Here is a 24,010-nt window from a genome sequence, read left to right on the forward strand (position 1 = left end):
ATTTCTGAGATATATGTGTTTTCTTTTTCAGTTTTTTTTTTGCCTCCATCTTTTTATATTTTACTCTCTATCTTTTTTTCCTTTTTTTGAAGAGCTGTCAAGCTGCAGTGTGGAAACTGAGTGATTGATGTTCGGCCTGATGAGACACATGGTGCTTCACCATGTAAAAAGTTGTTATGATGCTCCTCTGACGGCTTCAGTGCACTGGAGTTTGCAGTGCTCTCCCCCCGCCTCCCACTTTGATGGAGCCTGCACCATTTGATTTAAGTGGATTGTGATTGTTGGACTTTTCTTTGCTCCAAAAAAAAAAAAAAAAAAAAACCTATCAAGTTATCAAATGTAGTCAGCCAGCACAGGTTTCTCTTTGCTGACATGTGATTTCAACAAGAAACTGTCAAATTTAAAGCAGCAGGTAATCTTAACTCATCTCATCTTGACACATTAAATTAAATGCTGTTCTCTGCTGTGCTATAAACATTTAAAAATAGTATTGACTTTCCCCTTTCTCTGAGCAGCTGACAAACACCAGTATGAGTGGGACAAAGCCTCTCCACTGTCCTCCCGTGCTGGAAACAGTCATCACACAGAGCTGAAAGGCCTGATGGTTATCCTTCCAGAGCGAGATGAAGGCAGAGGAGAAGGACAGAGAGAGCAGAGAGGGAGGCCACAGGGAGGCAGACGGGGCACTGGCTTTTGCTGAAAGGGTAGATGGTTATCCCTCCAGCCGGGGAGGGAGAAGGAGGAGAGGCTGAGAGTAGAAAAGGAGATTTACAGACGGGGAATGAGGGCAGGAAGAAAGAAAGAGAATGAGAGACAGAGAGAGAGAGAGAGAGAATGAGAGAGCGAAGAACTGAAGGGCTCTGTGTGGTTATGTATATCTCACTCCTCTCTGTCGCTGCGTCTCAGACAAAAACAGGCACAGGATGGCACAGACTCAGCGGCATCACTGTACAACCCACCACAGTACAGGTGGGTGTGTTGGTAATAATCTAATCATCACATCATTGTGATCCAAAGCTAACGTCTGCCAGGCTTTATTCAAACTACACAAGCATGTTCCAGTTCCACATCCAAGGATACGATTCCACATTTGGGTGCTTATTTGTTTTCTTGTCTGTTAGTCAAATTAGAACAGATGCAACTCTTGTGTTTGTAGTGAAATCAAAGTCGCTGCCAGCAGTTAGTTAGCTTAGCATATCACAAAGAAAACAGGGCCAAAGAGCTAGCCCAAAGAAAACAAAACACGTCCACCAAGACTCTACAGCTCATTATTTAAACTGAAATATCTTGTTTGTGTATTCTGTACAAGTAGCAGCCTCACAGTGATGACAAGCCGAGAAATCGATCCAAATAGTCTGACAGGCTTATGTACCAGTGTTCCAGTTCACCCAAGCGTCTAATCTTTATGGTAAACTAAGCTAAGCTAACTGGCTTCTGATTGAACATTCATATTTAGCATAGATATAAAAGTCGCACAAAATGCGGAATATTCAACTAAATGCAGAGTTGTTAAACTCTTGTAAGTTTAACATTTGTAAGTCACTTCTAAAATATAAAGTAAACAAAAGTGGGTGTATGCTCCTACTTATTTCCGTTAAAACTCTGGCTCAGCTGCATTGTGTGAGAGCCAAGGTCGTCTCAATGAGCTCTTAGTTCAGCTGAATTATTTAATATTTAATGCACCTGCAAAGTGTGTAAGCTCCTCTGACATATAACTCTCATTAAAGACCTTTTTAAAACACATTTTCTCTCCCATAAATTAGTCTCAATATTCACCTTATTATTTAAGAGGAATGCAGTGCTTTGTGCTGCTGGACAGTTCTCCACCACCTCCTCCTACCGCTCTTCCTCCTCCTCCAGCTGTGAGAAGGTGTTATGAATGCTCTAAAGGCCACTGCACTCGAATATATATGGGAACAAGCCAGCGTGAGGCTGACATCATGTAGCCTTTCCCTGCATCTCAGCCACCTACAAAGCCCACCATTGTGTGGCCCAGCCCATGCCCTCCACCCACGCCCGTCACACCACCCAGATCCTCGCTGCACTGGCAGCACATTTAATTAACCTCAAATCTGTCAGCTACCACTGAGCTATGCCAGAGCAGACATGTCAGATCAAGCCCCATTTGATCTTTAAGGGGATTTTTTCCCCCAAAATTAAAAGAGAAAAAAGGCCACCACAAACACTAACACATATTTGCACAAACAGGCATCATAAGACAGGGCTTGACATGCACACCTTTGTGCAGTTATACAACAGGTGTTGTGTGCATGTGTGTGTGTGTGTGTGTGTGTGTGTGTGTGTGTGTGTACACTAATCCATGTTCTGAGGTATTGTGTACAGTTAGGCTTCTGATCTGCCTGACTAGAGACGGGGATGTGTCAGACAGTTCTCTTCTCTGAAACTCATTAATAAAAAAGGGAGGAGAGGCCATAAAGTTAACACATTTTCACAACTACTCTTCCAAGGCATCAGACATCTGTTAAAAATGTATACTTTGTTCAACTTTTCAAACAACACATTTGGCGAGCGTTTGCAGACAGACACTGCAAAAAGATACAGAAATCAAAGGATGTCTGTGGTGACAGCAGATAGACAAGTTTCAGGTCCTATCAGCTATGACAGATGTGGGGAGTCAGAACTGTCTTTGTCAAGGAAGTATAGATCTCCACAAAAGGTCAAATATGTTTATTTGTTCTATTAATGCAGATAAAACCGAAGGTGCAGAGCTACTCGCTGTATACACCTTTCAGCAGCTGTCGACTGCTGCAAAATTATTGTCGTGGCAGCTTCAGAGTCTTACAAAATATCTAGAAATGTTGCATATTCCACCCACCACTCTGAAAAAAGCTTTCCATTTGAAGGGAAAAGTAAAGGTAACACAGACACGTCTGTGAATCTATACAGTTGAGCATCGCTTTCAGTTTCATTATTTGAGATATGCACTCCTCATATTCAGCGCGTGATCTCTGAGTGATTAAACCAATTGGTGGTGTCATCTTTGGTCATGATCCATGTTGCCTTATTATCTCCAAAAGTCTCAACCCAACTAAAACTGGTTCTTAGTACAGAATCATTTTTTTTCTCTTGTTACTGTCCTCCGTTTTACCCTACTAGAGAATTTGCTGCAAATTCTTTCATGTGGTGCAAGGATAACCTTTTTGTTTCCTTGAGAAAACCGTCAACACCTCTAAATGTGCAGTCTTACCATAACTCATAAAGTTATTTTTATTGCCTCACTCACTGAAGGTGAAAGTGTAATAAAAATGAGCATGAAAATTACCTTTTCTCATCATTACCTGTCTCTTTACCTGAGTTGCAAGCAAAGACTACAAGCAAGAAAATATACGTGGGAAAGGAGAACTTCTCCTTAACACAGAGAGAAACACTGACTATCTAAAAGCTGGGTGAACACTGCTGTCACAGAAAAAAACCCAAAAAACTCAGGCTTTGGAGAGTCGGCTACTTTCCACCTGCAGCATTAGAAAAAAAAAGAGAGAGGGGAGAAAGATGGTGTGTTTCTTTTGCAGCAGAGCAGCCTTGCTTCAGAGACTAGAGACACTGAACATCAAAGCCTGTGTGGGGCTAGAAATAGGGGAAGAGAAAAAGAGGAGGGTGGAGAGGCAGCAAGAACTTAGAGCCAGTGGTCCCCACTGAGAATCCTTGCTAAGGAGAGAAAAAAAAAAGTCTGGGTAAAAGAGAAACGGTAAAAAGAAGGCTAACGAAAGAGAAGCTTCTTTTACCTCAAAGAAAGGAGCACGAACTTGACAGTCTTATTAAGGCGGTTGGCTCCAGACAGCATGATAGGTTCCCTTTACAGACTACAATAATAACTACAGGGGTAGTCGCCAGTTAACTGCCAGGGCAGATATCTGTATCACCAAATACTGCTGCACTGCACAACCAGAGCAGAGCCACAGGCTGGTTTAACTACAAGGACGGACCTGCTCATAAAAGTGGATGTTCAGTGTGGTCCAACACACACACAGTCACTAGCACACATACATGCACAGACACACACACACAGACACACACACACACACAAACACACAATATAGAGACCAGAGAAACACCTAGAAGTGCAATAAAAATCCTAAACCTCGACAGGTTCTGTTTGCTAAACAAGGCAGAGACAATATAATTCTGACATCCAGACAGTTGCTGATCTCCTCTCCACAAGGACACACAGAGCCACATCACATGGCCATGAATTGCATCCATCTATTTCCCTCTTTCCAACCCTGAAAAAAAAGTAATTAATAGACTCACTGCTGCCGAGTGAAAAGATAATTTTGCCGGAGCTAAGGAGACACTTTGCCATCTGAGCCTGCTGCTGGCTTTCTACTGCACCGAGGACGGGTTCAGATGGCGGGAATTCGTGGGGGTGCTGCGAGACTGGGGGGTTGTTTGTGGACGGGCTGTGTCATTCCCAGGGAACTCAATTAGAGGAGATATGTATCTAATCCATGAGTAAACAATGAATGGTTGGAGAAGAGCTGCAGTTTCCTTGGTCTTATTTTTTTTGTCCCTGCTTTGTGTATTTGTCATTTGCCACCTCAGCTACTGTGGAGAGGAAATCCGGGGGAAGATATTTGACATTCTGACTAGAATCAACAGAATTAAGAAATGTAATTTTGTGCAAAAAATGGCTTGCAATCGCTGATGCTTCAACTGTGCTATATTCCATCTAACATAAGTTTAAAATGCTGATTATGTGATCAGCAAAAACTTATAAGAGAAACCCTTTTGGTTTAGAATAGGTTAACAGATGCTACCTTGTCTTATTCACTTCATTTAATCTTACCAAGATTAACATTTTAAAACAGTTACAAGTGCAAAAAAGATGACAGAATGAAAGCAACATATTAAAAAAGATGGTTGCAAAATAATCTCACCGTGATCCTTTCGCCTCACCACATCTTTTACAATTTATGTGTGAAGTATATGGGAAATAACTCTTTTGCAGCATGGCAGGGAGCTCAGAGGTGAAAAGTAATTAAGCAGAAAATCATCCGCAAGTCACAACCTCCACCATCATTTCTGGAAATTAAAAGACAATACACAAAGCTCAGGAAAGGAAAGAACCCCTCATCACTTAGGCTAAAATGTTGCATGCTGAAAGAGAGGAAATAACTATTAGAATATAAACCAGCAAAAGAGACAGCTATGTTGACTCCCATTTTGTTCTCAGAAAGAAACATTGCCTTTACTTTAAACATGGAAATTCATACAGAACATCGTTGTAAACATTTCTGTGGTGTGGATCCAAACAACTTCTGCTCAGGGGGCAATTAGTGAAACACTATCGAGTAAAGAACACTTAGTGCTTGGGGATGCTGTATCTCAATGTTAAACGAAGTGTAAAAAGGCACAATACCCATTTGTAGTTCACTTTAGTAATAATCACGCAAAGTGTGGCAACATTACAACAGTCTACAAAGATTTGAAACTGTAAGTCTTTTTCGTCTCACCCATTTTTTCACAAAAAATGATGGACGTGAACACTTAGGACCCATGACAATTGGTAGAAATGAAATAATAATCACCTAACAATGAAAGTATGAGTTCGTTCCATGGAAAAGAGTATTTATAGCAGTGTAATGGTGCATTAGGCGCCGTGTCCCCAAGAGAGAAGCGGCCTGGCTACAATTTCCAAAATGGGTGATGTGGGAAGTGGGTAGCTTGAATGGTTAGAGCAGCTTCTAACAACCGCTGCATGTCATTTAGCTACACAGAAGCTGGTGGACCGACCACATAGAATATAGCTCCATGCATAGTCGAGAGATACAAAAACTGAGGGAGTAAAATGCTTTTAGAGAGGGTAACAATATGCTGAAAGCGAAGGAGGCGGGGGAATATAGCAGCTTGACTGAATGCACCTCATCTGAAAGACTGGAGTGGTTTCCTGTCACAATGGAGCAACGTCCTTGGGAAGGGTTTGTCCGAGATACAATTAGCCTCCATTCAAGTTACACTGGCCATCCATGGTACTTCAGAAAAAGGACTATAAGGACTATACTGGTACTTTAAATTGTTTTTCACACAGCCGGAGTCCACACGTTCACAGTTTGTCAGCGTTTACAGCCCATAAGTACGGCCCTCATGGACGGGAGGACACTTGCGAACATTCACAAATGAGAAAAGTTGCATCACGGCGGATGAACACAGATGACGGCGAATGATTTAAGTTTCCATCACCTCAATGTCACCAGACCAGTCTGCCTTCCATGGCTGCACAAACTGCCTCAGTCCCCCACGGGCACACAGCCCTGCCTCACAGAGTGATTCAGAGGAGCTAAGCTCTGCACCACTGCCAGGCACATGTGTTACTCCTCCTCAACCAAGCAGACGACACTAACATTAATAAAAAAAAAGATAATATTGGCCTGTCAAAGCATGAAAGATAATAATCATGTCAGTTATAAAAGATCTAGGGAAGGGATGTGTTTGGAAAAGCAATTTGTGATTGATTTTAATTCAACAAGTGTACTTTGCTGGTGCATATTGAATAAACATGCACGCACACACACACATGCACCCATTTATATGTACAAGTCAGAAGAGACAGCAGAATCAACTCTGTGTCCAAGGCATAAACAACAGTTATTGACGTCACCCAAAATCAACAGGGCCGGGGCCTGAGAAAGACAGCCAGCCAATTTATATAACAATGTGAAAAAAAAAAAAGTGGGGCCTTGCGATGAGAGCGACAGCTGTGCTTAATCAAGGGAGCTAAGCCAAGAGAGATGTGAAGGGACACAGAAGGACGGAGTGAAGGTGAAGAAAGCTGGAAAGAGGGAGAGACAGCTTGAGGGAAGAGAGAAAGATGGGATATAAAAGTGTGGAAAGGAGGAATAAAGTCTCAACTCCGTGAGCCCCGAAAAAGAGGATGGAACATTTAAGAAGAGAGGAGCTGTTAGAGCGAGAGTTCATCCACAGTGAGTGCACAACTCTCTTGACAAAACACCCCAGTATGGAACATCAAAGCCTCCAATGCTTCTCTTTTTGCGTCAGCGCCAGATTGCAAAGAGGGGTAAAATTGCTACAACCAAGACGGGAAAAGTCGGCTGTTGTTGTTTCACTTTATCGTCCAACTGTGAAGAGTGTACTTGACCTCCCTCACCTTGTTTCCATGGGGAAGATTAACCTAAAAATGCAATGTTTTTAGAATAGTTCCAAACGTCATTCATTCTCTGATTCTGTAATAATAATTAAAAAAAAGATCAAATCCTGTTGTATGATGACAATACAACATTTTTCTATGACAAAATTCCTCCTGTGAATAGACCTACACTAGACCTACTTTCCCTTAATGCAGTCCATCCACTCCTCAAGGCCCTGGTCATTCATCAGCAGACATCACATGACATGCGAGAGCCATTCATTCTGAGTCTCACAGTCTCCTCTGCCCAACAGGAGTTGTGATTCAGTTTGACTGAGTGATGCTCTGGGGCCCCAGGGCCGGAACTGAGGCTGCTGGGAAAGTGGGATGCAGGGCACAGTACATGGACACACAGGAGGCAGTGCAGTGTGACAGGGATGCTACTACTGTCGCTTCACAGAAAGAGGGAGCGATTCAGTCACATACTGTAGCGTAACCAGTTTATTAGAGGAAAAGCCCAAACACAGGCTACACAAATAGCTTTGTGAGATGAAAACTGTTTTTGACGCCACGCTGAGAATACTGAGAACACGAGCTAGAAAACAACTTTCTCACTCTTCAAAAATGTAGTACAAGTAATTATGCAGAGTTGAGAGACACATAAAGCAACACACACGCACAGGAAAACTGAGAATGACAGGATGAAACAGAGAGTGGGTGAAAGTTTCTCTTGCTCCATAAGCCCCACGCTTCATCTCTGCGTCTCTCTTTATCTCAGCAGGATGGTAGCAAGAGCATGAAAGATTTAAAGAGAAGGCTTTTAGTTTAAACCAGAGCCTGGCCCAAAGACACACACTGAAGACACAAAAATGAAGGATATTTTCGACTATCTCTGACAAAGCTTACTATTACAATTACCGGTAAAGTCAGCTATTTAATATTTTAATCGTAGGAGTGTATGCAGCAGACAAGTCAGTCAGGATTAGGGATGCAAATTATCGAGTAATTCATTAATCGATAGTTGATAGACCTTATCGATCGATGATCGATTAATTGATAAGCGGCGATTTTCCTGAGAACCTAAATTTAAGGGGAAAATTCCTTATGGACTTTACACTAGTATTTGTTAATTTATTTTAAGAGCACAGCACAATGAAAATGTTTAAGTAGCACGTTATTTGGGACAGAGAGCTCTGAGGTTGAAGTCCTATCATAATGAGATGAGATGAGGTGAGAGAGCTGCGTTTCCATTACAGATTTTCGCAAAATAAAAGCGATATTTCTGAAACTTCGAAAAAGTGCAATTGCCATTTGCGGGTGTTTCCATTGAAAGGTATTTTGCGAATGAGCCGTAATGCGTCTTGCGTTTCTATGGTGACGGCACAGCAATCTCAGCTGCCGACAGCTGTTGCTGTTATTGTTATTAACAAAGACGAAAACAGCGCTTGATTGCTGAAAGGCAAAGCCCGTGTGGCGCTGCAGCGGCCACAAATAAGGACGCACTCACACGGGCCAGTTGTTCCGTACCGTGCTGAAGCCCGAATCCCCCCCCCTCCTCTGTCCCCCGCTGGCCCGCACTCACACCACCTCCAACCCAAGCTGCTCAAGCACGGCTGCCTCCGTTGATATAGAGGGATTATTTGTTTACCAGCACAGCGGATGTGCGCTTTAACCTGACTGCAGAAAGAACGGAGCCTTTTAACACCAGCGGTGATGAGGCGCTGACAACAATGTACGGTGGTTGTGTCCACACACCCGTACTGGTTTATGTGACTTAAGGTGACATGTCGGCGCAGGAGGGAGTGGGAGCGTGGATGCGAGCCAGTCTCCTTCAACCATGCAGGGAAAAGGGGAATGATAGGAAAGGGTTTTCTAATTTATTGAGAAACAAAGCCCAGGTCAGCAATGCATGACAATAAACATGTGGTTCATTTGTCCCCTCAAGTTACATAAACCAACACAGCTTGGACACACGCGCTGTTCTCCACGGCACCGCAACGAGCGCTTTTTTTTTCTTTTCTTTTTTTTTTTTTAAATTAAGCTCCGGTAGCGACCGGCTAAACTACGGTAGGATACTGTAAACCAGCGCGGATCCGGTGTGTTTATCAAAGCTTGTCCGCCGTGCTGAGGCACCGGGTCGGTTTGAGCTGCGTTCAGGCTGCATTACAACTCCTCAGGCAGCTCCGTGTCGGCGGCTTTTTGACTCGTTACTCACCGGTCGTCTGTGTGTTAGCGATGGTAGCCTACAGCCTGAGTCCCGTATAGCTACAACAGGTAACAGTGTTGTCTCTTTTCACCTCCTCTCCCTCTCTCCCTTGTGTGCTGCAGTGCGCAGCGCTGCACACGTTTACACAGAGATCTGCTACATTATGTCGGCTTTGCTTGTTTACATTTCACAGTAAAACTCCCATTGAAAAGGAACGATTAATTGCAAGTAATTTAATTTAATCGATTAAATTCTTATCGACAATTAATCGATAGTCGATTAATTGTTTGCATCCCTAGTCAGGATGCAGGTCCAATGCACTCGGCGTTTGAAATGATTTTCCAGCGATGATCCCTGACTTAAAATCTCAGAGAAACTTGATCAAACGCGACTTCAGAGTAAAACAAACATGGATTAACGTCAGCTGGTTGCACTTGTGTGTTCGATTTTTCTGCAAAAAACAAAAGAAAAAAGAAAAACTGAAAATGCAGAGGACAGGTTCAGCAGAGCTTGAACACTTTGCTGCATTAATACCATTATGATGTATCTGTGCTGTGTTAAATATAAGCCAAGGGTCCCTGTGGGCGGCATTTACCCAACGTTTAAATCTGACTTTAAGTCTCCGACAGGTTGAGATGGTGGAGAACACAACGTGACAAAAAGCTCTCCTCTTTTTACACCCTACTTTCTAGCTGACCTTGAACGAACCACTTTGCGTCCCAACGATTTAAATAAAATTGCTTATAATTATAGCTCACTCCGATTTGGCACACAGCGCACCAGCTCCCAGTATATGGACCCAGTATGTACAATATGTCCTCGTGATCTTCCACAAGTCAGCAGGTCCTCGCTGTGAATAACATGTTCTTAGTCACCTTGTCCGAAGGAATAAAAGTATACAGGAATACACAAATGAAACCCTTATGTAAAACACATCCTGTGTGTGTGCTTATCAAAATATGTAAGCAGAGACAGCCGTGCATAAAAGTAACGCAGCAAGACACTACTATACTATATATTCAAATACCCACACTCAAACACACGTACAATGCATAAACACATTATACGCATTAGAAACACAGGCAGCCAGCCATGCACTAAGCTTGGGTTGACAGAGTTCATTTGGAAGATGTAAAATATTTATGAGAGAAGACTCTGCAGGGGAGGAAGAAGAGATGAAAATAGTGAGGGCGCAAAAGGAGGGATGGCAAATAATGAGATGAACGAAATGGTGACGAGTGTGGGCCCGACTGAAATGCCCTCTGTTATGGTTGAGCGGAAGAAATGCAAGCTAAATATGTCTCTGTCATTTCAAGTTCATTAGCTCACCGCTTGCCATCCCCTCCTGGGAGGAACGAAAGAAGGGGAAACGCATGAAGGTATATTTGTACAGTAGCAAAAAACCGCTGAGCTCCTGTGAAATGGAATAGGGACTCACGCTGGGAGTTGCTTTGTAGGTTTCTAAGCGTGCACTTTTAATAATCCATTTCTCATATGCAGAAGATTTCCACATTACGTTTACTGTAAATTCTCTGTTACAGCTTTTCTACAGTATTTCCATCCAAAGCTGCGATACATGCAGAGCCAACATCACATTACAAACAGCAAAGATCAACATTCATGTCCAAATGCTCCACTCTTCCTTTCTACTATTCTTCCATTTTTTTCAGGAAGACAAACAGTACATACAGTAAATGCGAGCTCCTTCCTATTAAGTGGATCCAACGTTTGCGGAGGACGTGTAAAATGTATTGAGGTGATCAGGGGACACACAAAAATCTGACGGAGAAATAGACTGACAGGGGGGAGTGGGAAAAAAAGAACAAAAATAAGGATTTAGGTAATAAAAAGCTAATCCTGTACCAGCAAACAAGATGACAATTGACAGTAATTACATATCCCCCCCTGTAATTATGAGCTTTTTTTATGCGCCCCTCTTCTCATAAGGCCTCAGTAATCCTCTGGTCATTCCCGCTCCTCCATCCTCAGACAGTCACCCTACCTCCACATCTAAATAGCAATCCGTGGTCCAGCCAAATAAGCAAACCACCATGACCTACAGGGGCTTTTCCGTACCCACAAATAACGCTTGAGAAATGATGTCATATAAAACCAGATCTCAGTATCTAATTACAGAAAAATGTGCTTCGAAAGCACAAAATCCAACAGGAGATGGGAGCTGGAGTGGACTCAGAGAGAATGGAAGAAAAGCTGCTTCACCACAAACTGGGCGAGAGACAGATATAACTGCAGTGCACGGCTCGAACAGCTCATTTGGGTATTCTGATTGCTAGAAGAACCAATGTTATGGAAGGGGGGTAGGGGCAATGATCTCTGCTTAAGCCAATTATACAGTGGAGATCCTGAAAATGTACCGGATGGAAAGGGAGACATGTAGTACATGTATCACAGAGCACTAAGGTCTGGAAAAACTGCACTCGCAGGGCTCCAGGAAGCCAATAAAACAACACACAGATTTCACTGTAATTACATTCAAACTCAGAGGAAAGGAAGTTGGAAGACAGTTATAGTGAGTGTGAGAAAATAGACTCCCCACAGGAAGATTTGAAAAGAAAACTAAAAAGGACGCTACAAAATTTTACAGAATCCAGAAATCACATGAAGTGTAATGGCACAAAATTTTATGGGGGAACATTTTAAGAATTAATCTAAACTAATCTCATTCCTGCATTTCTTTGCCAAAGCCTGGACGTCAGAGGAGCCCCGAGCTGCACTGAAAGCTCTGCTGTTGACGATGATGAAGATTTTCTTGGATTTTTTTTGGATCATACTCCTCAAACACGTGGCTTTAATGTTCAGCCTCTAAACTGCATGGTAAATTTAGATCACAAAAATATGGAGCCATAAAAATCACAGACAAGCACCCGAGAAAAAGAAAAAAACCCAACTAAACTAGCAATGCTTTTTTGGAAAGCATCTGTGAGCATGCAGTAAATTTCACATGAAAAATAAATGAATTCACAACTTCCTCCGCAGGAGCAGATAGGGAGAGAGCGAGAGAGATAAAGCCTCAAAGGCAGAAACGACTTAGGGATAGAGAAAGAGAGAAGAAAATAATTACGATAATGGAAACTAGTGTGAAACAGTTTATCTCGATGAGAGAAAACCTTCAGGAAATTACCAACGCCAAGTAACAATAAAGCAAAATAACACTATTATGTGCAGCCACTTGCCTACAGCAGCTAAAAACAAAATCCTCCAAAATGGCCAATTTAAAAAAAAAAGCCAAAGAGAGAACTATCAGAGACAGTGAGATCTGACAGAGCTGAAGAGAAAGTGGCAACTCCACTGCATACAAAGTACGGGAACATGCTTCTAGTTTGGGAGAGATTATGGAGAATAATGTTTACACCTCAGGGGAGGGGAGGGGGAACTGGAGACAAAGAAGATATTCACAAGTCCTGAAACACCTGGGATATCTGCTTCACACACACACACACACACACACACACAATATACACACACGCTAACAACCAGATAACTTCTGCACTGTTTTATTCTGAGAGGATGTGAGCTGTGGTATTTTTAATAATAACCTATGTGTGGAAGAAAAAGGGGGCACTGCTGAACAGAGCAGAACAAAAGTGACTGCTTATCAAAGGGAAGTTGGGATATGTGTACTGTTGCATCTGTGTGTCCTATCTTTATTAAATCTGTATTGTGTGTAGCAGGCGCTGGAGCAGTGAGATGCAGGACGCAGAGATTCAACCGTTAGACGACATCTTACTGATTCTTATCATTTCCTCTTATCTTTTTTTTATACACACTTCTAATCTCTCATCTCTTCAATTCCTATTTCCCCGTTTTTATGTTTGAAAGATGGAGGTGTAAAGGCTGTCTCCATCAGAGAATATCAATCTATTTTGGCAATTATGTTGTGTATCCAGAACTGATTTTGAACTGGGGAAAGTATAGTAGTGCAAAATGTGTTTACTCCACGCAAACCATTTCATGCAGTGAGGGACATGACGAAGCATCTCTTAGTCATAATGACTGAGGATCAGTTGAGTTTAGCAGGGCGAAGGGGGGAAAGTATGGATTTGCTGATTCTATATCATTGTAAATCAAAAATCTGATGGCTGGACAAAACCTGAGGGCAGCTGGAGATATTATAAATTGTGATGCACATATTGAAAGCATTTTTACTTTATTTTATTTTTTTGGACATTTTACAGACCAAACAATGAAGTGAATATAGGACCGAATTATTGCAGATTGTTCTCTCAGAACAACTGATTCGTAAAATGTCAGAAAATTATGAAAATTATTTCTAAAGTCCAAGGCAACGTACTTCAAATGTCTTTCTTCATCTGATCAACAGGTTAAAGCCAATCTCTCACAAAGATAAAAAAAGTGAATTTTAATATAATAATATTTGAGAAGCTGCATCAAAGTAAGGTTACAAAGATAACTTCACTGAAAGATGATGGAAAAACTAATTTATTATCAAAATAGATTAAAAAAACAGTACAATTCTGTGCTGACTGAATAATTAGGTAATCAAATAATTGTCTCGGCTTGAAATGAAAACAGATTCACCTCAAAATAACTTGCTGAGTTGAATCTGAGCAAAACTACTAAAACATTTCAAGGTAGGGAATATTTCTAGCAAATTATATACGATACCAAAAACCTAAATTAGGCATGCATGAGGATTTTTTAATGCATTTATACCCAAATAATCACAATATAGGTTCAATGGCAACCTGAATCAATGAACAAAATCATAATGAAATATATTCGACCTCATGTGTGTGTGTTTGTCTGACGCTATGGGCTGCTGAATTTGTTGCCATAGTGCCACAGCCACAGGATGTCCCCTCTGGGATGTGTCTTTGCCAAAGAATGAAAGTCTCCCAACAAATACTTGAGTCCACACAGCTGCAGACACTGCCTATACAGTGTGTGTGTGTGTGTGTGTGTGTGTGTGTGTGTGTTGGTGTAGGGCGTGCCACCCTGTAAAATTCATACTGCGTGCCCTCACTTAATATGGTGGTGGGCGTCCCGGTTTAGGGTCTGTACCATCTGTCAAGCAGTGGGAGGGCAGGAGGAGAGGTAGCTGGAGCACGAGTGAAGCCATGCTGAGAGCTAAAGCCAGTTCCTTGTCACTTCAAATACTCACCTTGTCTGCACAACGCACTGCTGGAGGGGACCACAATAACTTGGCACACACACACACACTCACACACACACACACACACACACACACACACATTTACATAACTGATGAAAGGGCAAAATAAAAATGGCAGCAATCACAAACACACACACATACACTTTGCACACAATGACAGCGAATGGAAAGGAAGCAGTTTAAAAACATTTTCACTTTGGCTGTAGAAGTCTAGAAGAGTGCTGACATCCGTGTGACACACAAATGGACATTCTCTCATTCGCTCATGGACACATGATCACATGCGCACACATCTGCACCCAACATCCACACACACTTACACAATTACACATATCCAGAGACAGTAAAGGGGCTTGCTTTGACAAGGGAATAATTCTCCTTTTGACACAGCCAGTTCCTCTGAAGACAAAAGAGGAGTCACACACAGACACACTGCAGCCCTTAGAGGGAAAGAACACACAAGCCCCCCCCTCACCCTCCACCCTCCACACACACGCGCACGCACACACACACGCCTGTTGCAATGACACTGCAACCCCCTGTGGTGACAAAAAAAGACTGGCCTATGCTGTCATCTGTGCGTCTGTGTGCGCTTGCCAAGGGAAGGCTGCTGTACGTGTGAACTCCTACTCTCACATTAGACAAGTGACAGGGAACAAAAGGCAAGAAGAGCACAAGACAGGAGATGCCAGCAGCAAAAGTGCATGCTGGCTGGAGAGGAGGCAGCTGACGGTTGTCGAGGTAGAGCATCGTGTTTTTAAACAGCAATCCTCGGTCACTCTCAGGCCTCCATTTCACTGCCTTTTAGACACTGAGGTAAACAGCTGCTGTCATTTTATAAAAAGTTGTCATAGGAAATAGAAAGAAAAACAGTGACATGTCTGCCGGCCCTTACTTTTTGCCTGTCCGTCCACAAATGAGTCAATGCCAGTATTTGACTCTTTGCCTGTGTTTGTCAAAGCAAAAACATGAGAGGAAACATTCTGAGGTTTCTGTGTATCCAAAAATGACGACTTTATGATTGATGCTTCATACACAAAACAGGTTAGTGAGCAATCTGTGAAGAGATTTATCTTCCCTTGTTCAAACAGTGCTCAGAGTTCAGAGCCATTAAATATGCTCGGACGGACTGACTTTCAACGTTGCGAACAGGCCCGAGATTGAAAACGATTACATAAGGAAATGCAGCACAGAACGCGGTTTTATCTTCTTTAAAAAAGAGCTACTTCTTTCTTCCTTCTTCAATTTTAAACTACATTCTCTCTTCTTCTTTTTTTCATGTAGTGTAGTTTTTTCCCCCTACATATAGCCTGTCGGAGGGCAGAGCAGGGTCTAGCAAAACCAAGCAGACCAAGGCAGCAAAAGTCAGCAGTCCATCAGCTCTCTCTCTCTGGTGAACATCAAACACTCTGTGGTCTGTTTCATGCTCCCTGCAGCCCATTATGGCTTAATGCTTCAAGAGGCTTCTTACTGACTTCAGCATTTTAACAACTCCAGCATATTCAGTTGGTAGGAAAACACGCATACACAAAGACGCATCCGCGCTAACAAAACACGTACTACGCACACGGCTACACACGGACAGACTACCGACAGAAGCCCAGATGCGGCGACTGACACATTTTAAACTGCGGCGGAGTTATGAGCCTGCACTCGGTGATACAGAAAACAACTGTTGCTTCTGCTTTAATCTATCTGAGAGGAAGACCAACAGATGCACAGGGTTTTTATGAGATATTATGCCTTCAAATAAGCCCCGGTGCTCTTATCTCCAACTCAGTTAATGAGTTCCATTCACAAGGCAGCAATATGTAATTCAGCGCGATCAATTAGTTATCCACTGTATGGGGAATAAGAACAGCACATCAGCAGGGATATTAATGGGATGGAGATAAGGCGACTGTCCAGAGCAGCCGCAATGACAACACTGCATGTTATCGCAACACACAATATTTACTATTTACAGTTAGGTCTGGTGTGTCTCTTTGTCTCTCTAGAGCCCTTTTCAGGCTTACAACACATAACATTGTTGAAGTAATGTCTTCTTTCAGTCAGACATGCATGTGCAATTTGTAGATGCTGCCGTAGCTTTAGGAATTTGCCGGATGTTAATTAATTCATCTGCGCTGCTAAAAAGGTTGTTTTTATTTTTGTTTTAAGTTATTTTTCCTGCATTGTGAGGAAAAGTATGTCCTTAACAATGTTTTATAAAACTGAACAAATTTGATTTTCTCACATACTAAAAGATGATAATTAAATCAGTTAAGCTATTACGGTTTTCTTAAGGCAGACATTTGTTTCTCTGTGCTTACTAAAAGTGGGTGAGTTTTCTCTGCCACAAAATGTGGTTTCTTCCTGGAAGCAGGTGTCGGTGAATGTTGCTCGACAAGAGCTTCAGCTGCCTTTGTGTTATCTGTTATCTGCCCTCTGAGCAGGTTGGAGGCAACAGTGAGTTGCCGTGGGTCAGTAATGAGTTGGGTCGAGGGTAGATGGTTAGTTTGCTAACTTTGGTTGATGAAAAAACAGGGTGGAGGCAAGAGTTAACACTGTTGTTGCTGTCCACCTCTGGAGACAGCTGTTGGTGAGTAAAGGAATTTAGTTCGATGCTGAGCCTCCCATGTTTCTTCTTGAGTGGAAAGTTAACAGCTGTTAAAACTAACAACGGTTACCTCGCACCCCTTAAAAGAAGAAGACACAAAAACAAAACCTAAATCTAATTCATAACTAAATAGCTTTGCCATTAAGTCACAGTAGATACATACCGTATACAACTGTTTGTCTTCTGTCATTTGTTTTGTGTTCTTAAACTGGAACAAGATACAAGTCTCTACAAGTATAGCTATACAAAGTGATGAGTGGCTCTGTGAACATTTTTTTCAACATTAGTGAGGGGACAGGAGTGAGATATAATTGCAGGTCCTGAGACAGACAGAGGAGCTAGCAGGTTGTGAGCTACCAGCAACTGGTGGTGGATGTATAGATAATGTGTACATACAGTATATCCACAGAGATTAAAGGCTTAAATACAGGCAACACAGAGCATATTCTCTGCAATTTAATCTACACCCTGATGGGCCATTTGGTATGCAGACCATGTGGATTCTGAAAGATGAAATTAAAAATAATTTCCCAAAAGTCCAAGAATCCTTTTAGAGCGGTCAGTGTAATGCATAATGTGAGAACCCTTGTATTTTTGTTACATTGGTATTGACTTTGCAGCCTCTCACCGACCAGCCAGTTGTGTTTTCTGCTGCTAGTGAACTCCCATCTCCATTTAACCTCTGACTGGAAGGTGGCGTAAAGGGCAGCAAACACACTAGCAGCCATTATCTTATCATTACCCTCTGTCAAAGAAGTGAGAGTTGCGGAGGGAGATTTTCTGCTGTGTGTGAGAGCCCGTGCTCCGTTCGAGCTGCAGTGCAGCAATTACACATTTCAAGAAATATATCTAAATTCTCTGTCTAGTGACTGAGTTCAAAACATTCCCATACTTTTCGCTGTGGGCTACCATAGTGATCAGCCCATTTTTCCAGCCACAAGCCGGGCTTTAGTCAACAACAGTTCCTAGCAGGCCTGGTGAGCAGCAATCCCACTGTATCATTAGCCAAACACTGGTTAGAGATGACACTTCAGAGCACTGAGTTGCTCACAGTCGGCCTGTAGCAACCGGCAATCAACAACAACAAAAATGCAGCATGGGAAAGCCAATGCCGAACCAATATGCTACCAGCCTTCCTGCAGATGTCTCATGCAGCTTGTCTCTTTGTATAGGCTTATATGACATTCAGCATCTAACACTCATTGGCTGCCAGCTGCTTTCAAAGAGCGTCTGGCGCCTCTCTCTTTAAGAGCCGATGAGAGAGAGAGAGAGAGAGAAACAGAGAGATGAAGAATGTCATCCCCTGAAAGACAAAAAGATAAGTCATCACGACTGTAATGATGGGGTGGGACAGGGAGGGGGCAGCGCAGGGAGGAGACAGATGAGCCTCATAAAAATCAATCATCCATTTTTTGGTAAACAAAAAAGAAAACACTGGCATTACACATGGAGTTAAACTAGAATCACTGCACTCGTTTTAGGAGCATCAATCAGGTTGCTTGATTATTTGTGAGTCATTGCTTTTCATTTCTGCTCAACTGATACTGTTCCCATGGTCCAGTAAACACTGCTTCAACACAATGATAACAAACAGCTCAGCCTTAACTCAATAGCTTTCTTCTGCATGGCTTTTTCCCCTGGGCAAATTACTTAAGAATAAGGGACTATCCAAGTGGTTATATGAGGCGTATCGATGTGAAAGCAATATCCAGGAATCTTCTTTCACCGCTGACTGAGCATAATCAAACAGAGACGGTGATACAGGATGGTTGTGCTCATCTGGTCGGAGATTTCTTACTTTTTTTTTTTTTTTCCTTCAGACATTTAGAAAAGCGTGTAATAAAAATTTTACCTGAGGTATGCAAATACATGTATAAGAATTTTAAAAAAGAAGAAGAATTTTTTTCCAGGATTTGGAAAATGAAATGACATGAGCTAAGGTTACACATTTTTTTCTGGGTATAGGCTATCCCTCTTTCAGACTTTACTTGCATAACACACCCATGTTTGATTATACAAATTTTGTGCATCTAAAAAATGAAGTCTAATCTTAGGCTCAGACGTGGTGACTACTTCGTGCGCCAAGGACATTTTTCCTCATATATTGTGCAGTGGCATTTGAAAGTGCAGTGACTGGACATCATTTTCAGAGTTGGGATGCGGTCGTCTCTCATCGTCCTCCCAGACTCAGCCTGGGTGATGTACTCAGCATGTGACCTTGAGTCAGGCTCAGCCAATACATTAGGTTGATCAAGCCCCGGTGTCACAGCAGGAAATATCCTTCTGCAAATGTCAGGGATCATCCACAACATTCAGGTGGCTCATAATTTGAAGGCATAAATTAAAGCTTTCATATTTTTACCCAAGGTGTTTAATATGCCAGACTGGATCGGACCAGCAGTTATTTGTGCTTCAGAGCCAAGAACCGGGGACAGTGGAGAAATATTGTCAATGAGCAAAGCCAAATCCCCCTCCCTCTCTTTACGTGTCTGTCTCCATCTCCACCTCTCTCTCATCTCTCTTTTCTGTCATTTCTTCATCTATCTCTTCCTGACCCTCAGTCCCACTCCCTTATTTTCCCTCTTACTGAGAATACATTGACCCCAGACTTATTTAAGCTCCACATCATTGATTGAAACAAGAGGAATAGGTGGTGTCACGACAAGACAGATTTGCTCTTTAAAGCATTATGGATTACAGACATATGGAGGAAAAAGGGATTTCTAAGGCACAAGGGCTGGCGTTAATTCTGTCAAATGATTTATTCAGTGCGGTCAATCAGGTAAATTAGAAGTGTCCGGTTACTACTTGGCCCTCACTGCCTTATGATGTATGGCGTGATGACATGAGCTAACAGTTTCATCACATTACGGCCCCACCCTCAAATCTTATAATCTCTCCCATCCTATCGGTTTAATCACTGGGAAAGATCTATTGTATATCTTTGCACTGGATATCATGTTCCTTATACACACTCTTTCAATGTTGTATTTATGCGGCTCAAGATAAATCTGTGGGGTTTAAAGCAAAAACCCACTGCACATTATACAGATACTGTTTCTATCCACACACAGTACTCTCAAGTACTGCAACCGTGCTGGGCTGTGTGTGAGAGCCTATATGCTATCAGAAAATGGAGCAACTTTCTACTTTAGGATATTCGTGAGTGTGTGACCTTTAGGGGAATACTGAAGAAAGTCGCCCTTGTGTGTTTCAGCAGAACTCAGCCACCTTTCTGTAGTGATGGACAAACACTGCTGTCTTCACAGGGAAGAGGAGTTTATCTACTGTCATGGTAATGACGCTCTCTGTGAAAAGAGAAATGAATTGGATGATACAGAGAAGGTGACTGACGCAGAGTCCAGAAAAAGTATGTTATCAGATTGGGGCTGACTGTAGCTATGTTTCAGTGATAATTACTGCACTGAAATGTACTGTAGATGAACGATACACACATCCACATCTCATCTCTAGTTAGTAAAAGTCTGTGGGTTAGCCTACTTCAAATGTTAATGGTTTAGTTTCAGTTCTCTGTGTTTGGAGAGTAATGCTTTACTTCCTCTAGCTTTGGGACAGTGTGAAGTTATATTTCCTTTAAATGTGCACAGAAAGTGGTTGTGTAAGCACGTATGGTCACTGTCTCCTGTCTTGTCCATGCATGTACGATACTGTAACTGTAGAACCTGAAATTGCAGTTAACTGTGTGTGTGTGTGTGTGTGTGTGTGTGTATGCGTGTTCATGTGTGTGAGAGCGTTGCACCGAATTCCAGGGGAGGCACACGTGTAATCATTTGAACTGTAGAGGGGCTTGTGACCGTCTGACATCAGACCATGAATGACACAGTGAGCAACATCGTGTTTGCAGGCCGTGGTCAAGTGACTGGCTGGTCTTTAGAAGGAAGAGGCAAGAGGCACAAAAGGCAAGAGAGAAAAGAAAAGGAAAGGAAAAAGAAGAGGAAGAGATTCGGGAGTGTCTTCGGGAGTAGCAGCTTAATTTAGAGACATAAAGAAGGAGAGCAGAAAAACGAGGAGCTCATCCTGCATCTGTGTTTCGGAAAAATGTCAAAAGACTTTTTTGCACATTTCTGATTGGGGAATGAAATAGCCAGATTGCCTGTGACACGTCTGTCTTGATATTTTTTCAAAGCAAGTGTTTCATCCTGAGATACAGCCCAGAGCTACAGCTCCCCTGCGTTACCATGTGACATGAAATGAGTGTGACTACAGGTTTGAGAGCTACAGAGTTAGACTCGTCATCTGCTTTCAGTCTCACAACAAATACAGTGCAGGAGAAGACTTACTTCATTTTAAGCATGTGGTTCAACAGGGAATGCTTTAAATATCCTAAAGACCAACAGAGTTTGTGAACCAACTACATGCAAACCTACAATCAATCATTCCTATAGGATAGGTCAGATCTGCACACCAGCACTTAGATACAATAAATGGTGTTACTGCAGGTGCGACTTTGGCCCCGAAATAGACTAACATTCCTGGGGGGGGGACTTGCAGAGGGATTATGCTCCTCAGTGGCAATGAGTTTAAAGCAACTGTGAGGGTCTTTGCTGTGCATTTAACACAACGTTGTACAATTTAAATCTGTGATACAGTATGTTGCTGTTTGGACAGACTGACTGTCCTGAAAGTATTTTTGGCTTCAGGGGGTAAAGATCAGATTCAGTCCAGAGAAAGGTGCGCGCACAGTGTGTACAGCAGACTTCAGACAAGGCTGTGTGTGTGTGTGTTTTTTTTTTCTAAAAAGGAGCTTACCTGATATTTCAGCCTGAGGGACACTTTCAATAGAGAATCCTTTCCCGCTATAAAACTGCCTGATATCCGAACAACTCCGGGCTTTGCTGATCCCTTTGTCCCCAAAGGCTGGTGCCGTCAGAGAGCACAGTGCCAGAGCCGCTATGATGAAGGAATCCATCCCAGCCCGACCCGCCGTGTTGTATGTGGTCAAGTGCAAATCCGAACCGAAGAGCCGAAGCGACTGTGTCGGAGTCCTGGACGGAGCAGAGAGACTCCCGGTTAGTAGCCGCGTGTCAGACAGGGGCTACTGAGCGCTGCTGTGCGTAAAATATCTTCCACCTTCCTCTCCTCCTTCTGCCCTGTCAGTGCGTCTTGCTGCTCTCCGCGCACTGCTGCAAGGCAACGCACAGGAGCGACTCTTCTTCACAGCGCAGAGGTCCCGTCTGTCCACAGTCCTAACGCAGCCTGGCCGATGTAGACAGGACAACACCTTCAGGTATTAGTATTCTTTCCCCCACCCAAAAAATATATATGGAAAAAAAATAACTGTAGGATTGTCTTCTCAACGCAGGCTCGGGATCAAGTGCAGATTTATATCCACTGTTAGGATTTTTTTTTTTTTTTGTAGGGGGGTTTCACCTAAAGAGGGAGAAGGAAGAGATTAAAGAATCAGGTTAGGTATTTACAGCTGGAATAATCTTTTAAATCATGTCATAAAACAGCAGTGTGCTGCTGCTGTTGCTGTTGCTGCTGCTGATGAAGCTGTGCAGCCTGTTCTGTCGCCACACGCCTACCGGCTATGACGGCCCGGAGGGAGCTGAGAAAAGTGGTGCGCACGGCCAGGCAAAGCTACCGCAGCTCGCTCCCTGCTCTGGGTTTTTCTGAACGATACTTTGCCAACGCTGCCACTCCGTGGAGCGAGGAGGCGGGAGAGGGAGGGAGGGAGGGAGAGAGAGAGAGAGAGACAGAGAGAGAGAAGGGGGGGGGGGGTGCATATGAGGTTTCACGTTCCTCTTGCCATTTCCGTTTCATTCGGTCTCATCTAAATATTATTTGTGGACATGTTTCAGAATGACATTAATGTCTGGTTTGATTCGTGTGTTTGGTTTTAGAAACATCTGCCATTTCCAGTCTGTATAGCAGTGTGTGTGTGTGTGTGTGTGTGTGTGTGTGTGTGTGTGTGTGTGTGTGTGTGTGTGTGTGTGTGTGTGTGTGTGTGATTGTGTGTGTGTGTGTGTGCTGAAAGTGGAGGAATGTGCACGGGCCGTCCTGACAGCTTGATCTCAAGCAGCCAGGTGTCACAGGTGAGCTGTGGGCGTGTCCTCGACCCTCAGCCCCCCCCCCTTCTCCAATCCACACAGAGTTATCTCTCTACACATGCGCCATCACTCCTCAAGGTGCAATTAAAAGGGGCAACAAGTCTCTACCTGCCCCTGTGCCTTTCCCGGTTTACTTGTCACTGGCTGAATGCGTTCATTATCCTACTGTCTGGACGTGTGTGTGTGTGTGTGTGTGTGTGTGTGTGTGTGTGTGTGTGTGTGTGTGTGTGTGTGTGTGTGTGTGTGTGTGTGTGTGTTAGGGTTGTATATCTCCACCACTGAGGCCGATTCTATACGCATCTCGATACGCTGCCACCGATATGATACATTAACGATACACTGAAGTTCCTGTCCATAAGATGCGATACGATTCACTCCTGTGCATGATGCCATTCAAAAGTTATTTGATAATGATGCGACTTAATTACAAAGAGATTTGGTTGGATATGATATATCCAGTTCGATACAGTTGTGATACAAGAGTTTCTTAACCCACATCAGGTTTTTTACCTCAATACCACTATTCTGCCTTACTGTCTGTATCAATTTGAGGGATGTAGCCTATTTGGTTAATTTTTATGGGGCAAACAACTCATATTTGAAAGGTATAGTAGAGGTTTTTGCTCAAAAATAAATGCTAGACTTATACAAATGAAATCCAGCTTAATCATCACCTATGGGCTTCTAGTCCTGTGTGGTGGTAAGTCTGCATTTTGGTCTTTTGCTATGTTTTAATAATAATAACTTTAATTATATAGCACCTTTAAAAACACAAGTTTAAAAAGTGCTTCACAACACAACATAAAAGAGACAAGTCACAGATGTTTTGTTGTGCATGGGACATTTCTGGGTGGAGAGTCTGTTTTCTCAGCTCCGT

At 42.8% G+C, this 24,010-nt stretch overlaps 1 protein-coding gene across 2 annotated transcripts in view; it reads right to left on the minus strand.

Annotated features, from left to right (window-relative positions):
* gpc1b (glypican 1b) overlaps positions 1-22,689 on the minus strand; it is a 62,690-nt gene extending 40,001 nt beyond the window's left edge. Inside the window, exons 1-2 of one of the 2 annotated variants that reach the window (XM_085806014.1) lie at positions 22,609-22,689; positions 21,833-22,453 (exon numbers count right to left, since the gene is read on the minus strand). In XM_085806014.1, coding sequence (XP_085662140.1) covers positions 21,833-21,992 — 160 coding nt within the window. In that variant the 5' untranslated portion in view covers positions 21,993-22,453; positions 22,609-22,689. Of the gene's footprint in view, positions 1-21,832 lie in introns of both variants that reach the window. The other variant, XM_085806015.1, reaches the window with a different exon arrangement.
* Between the last annotated feature and the right edge of the window lie 1,321 nt (positions 22,690-24,010).

This window comes from Trachurus japonicus, chromosome 17, assembly GCF_045865225.1.
Source record: "Trachurus japonicus isolate A0001 chromosome 17, Traja_1.0".
NCBI classification, from domain to species: domain Eukaryota; kingdom Metazoa; phylum Chordata; class Actinopteri; order Carangiformes; family Carangidae; genus Trachurus; species Trachurus japonicus.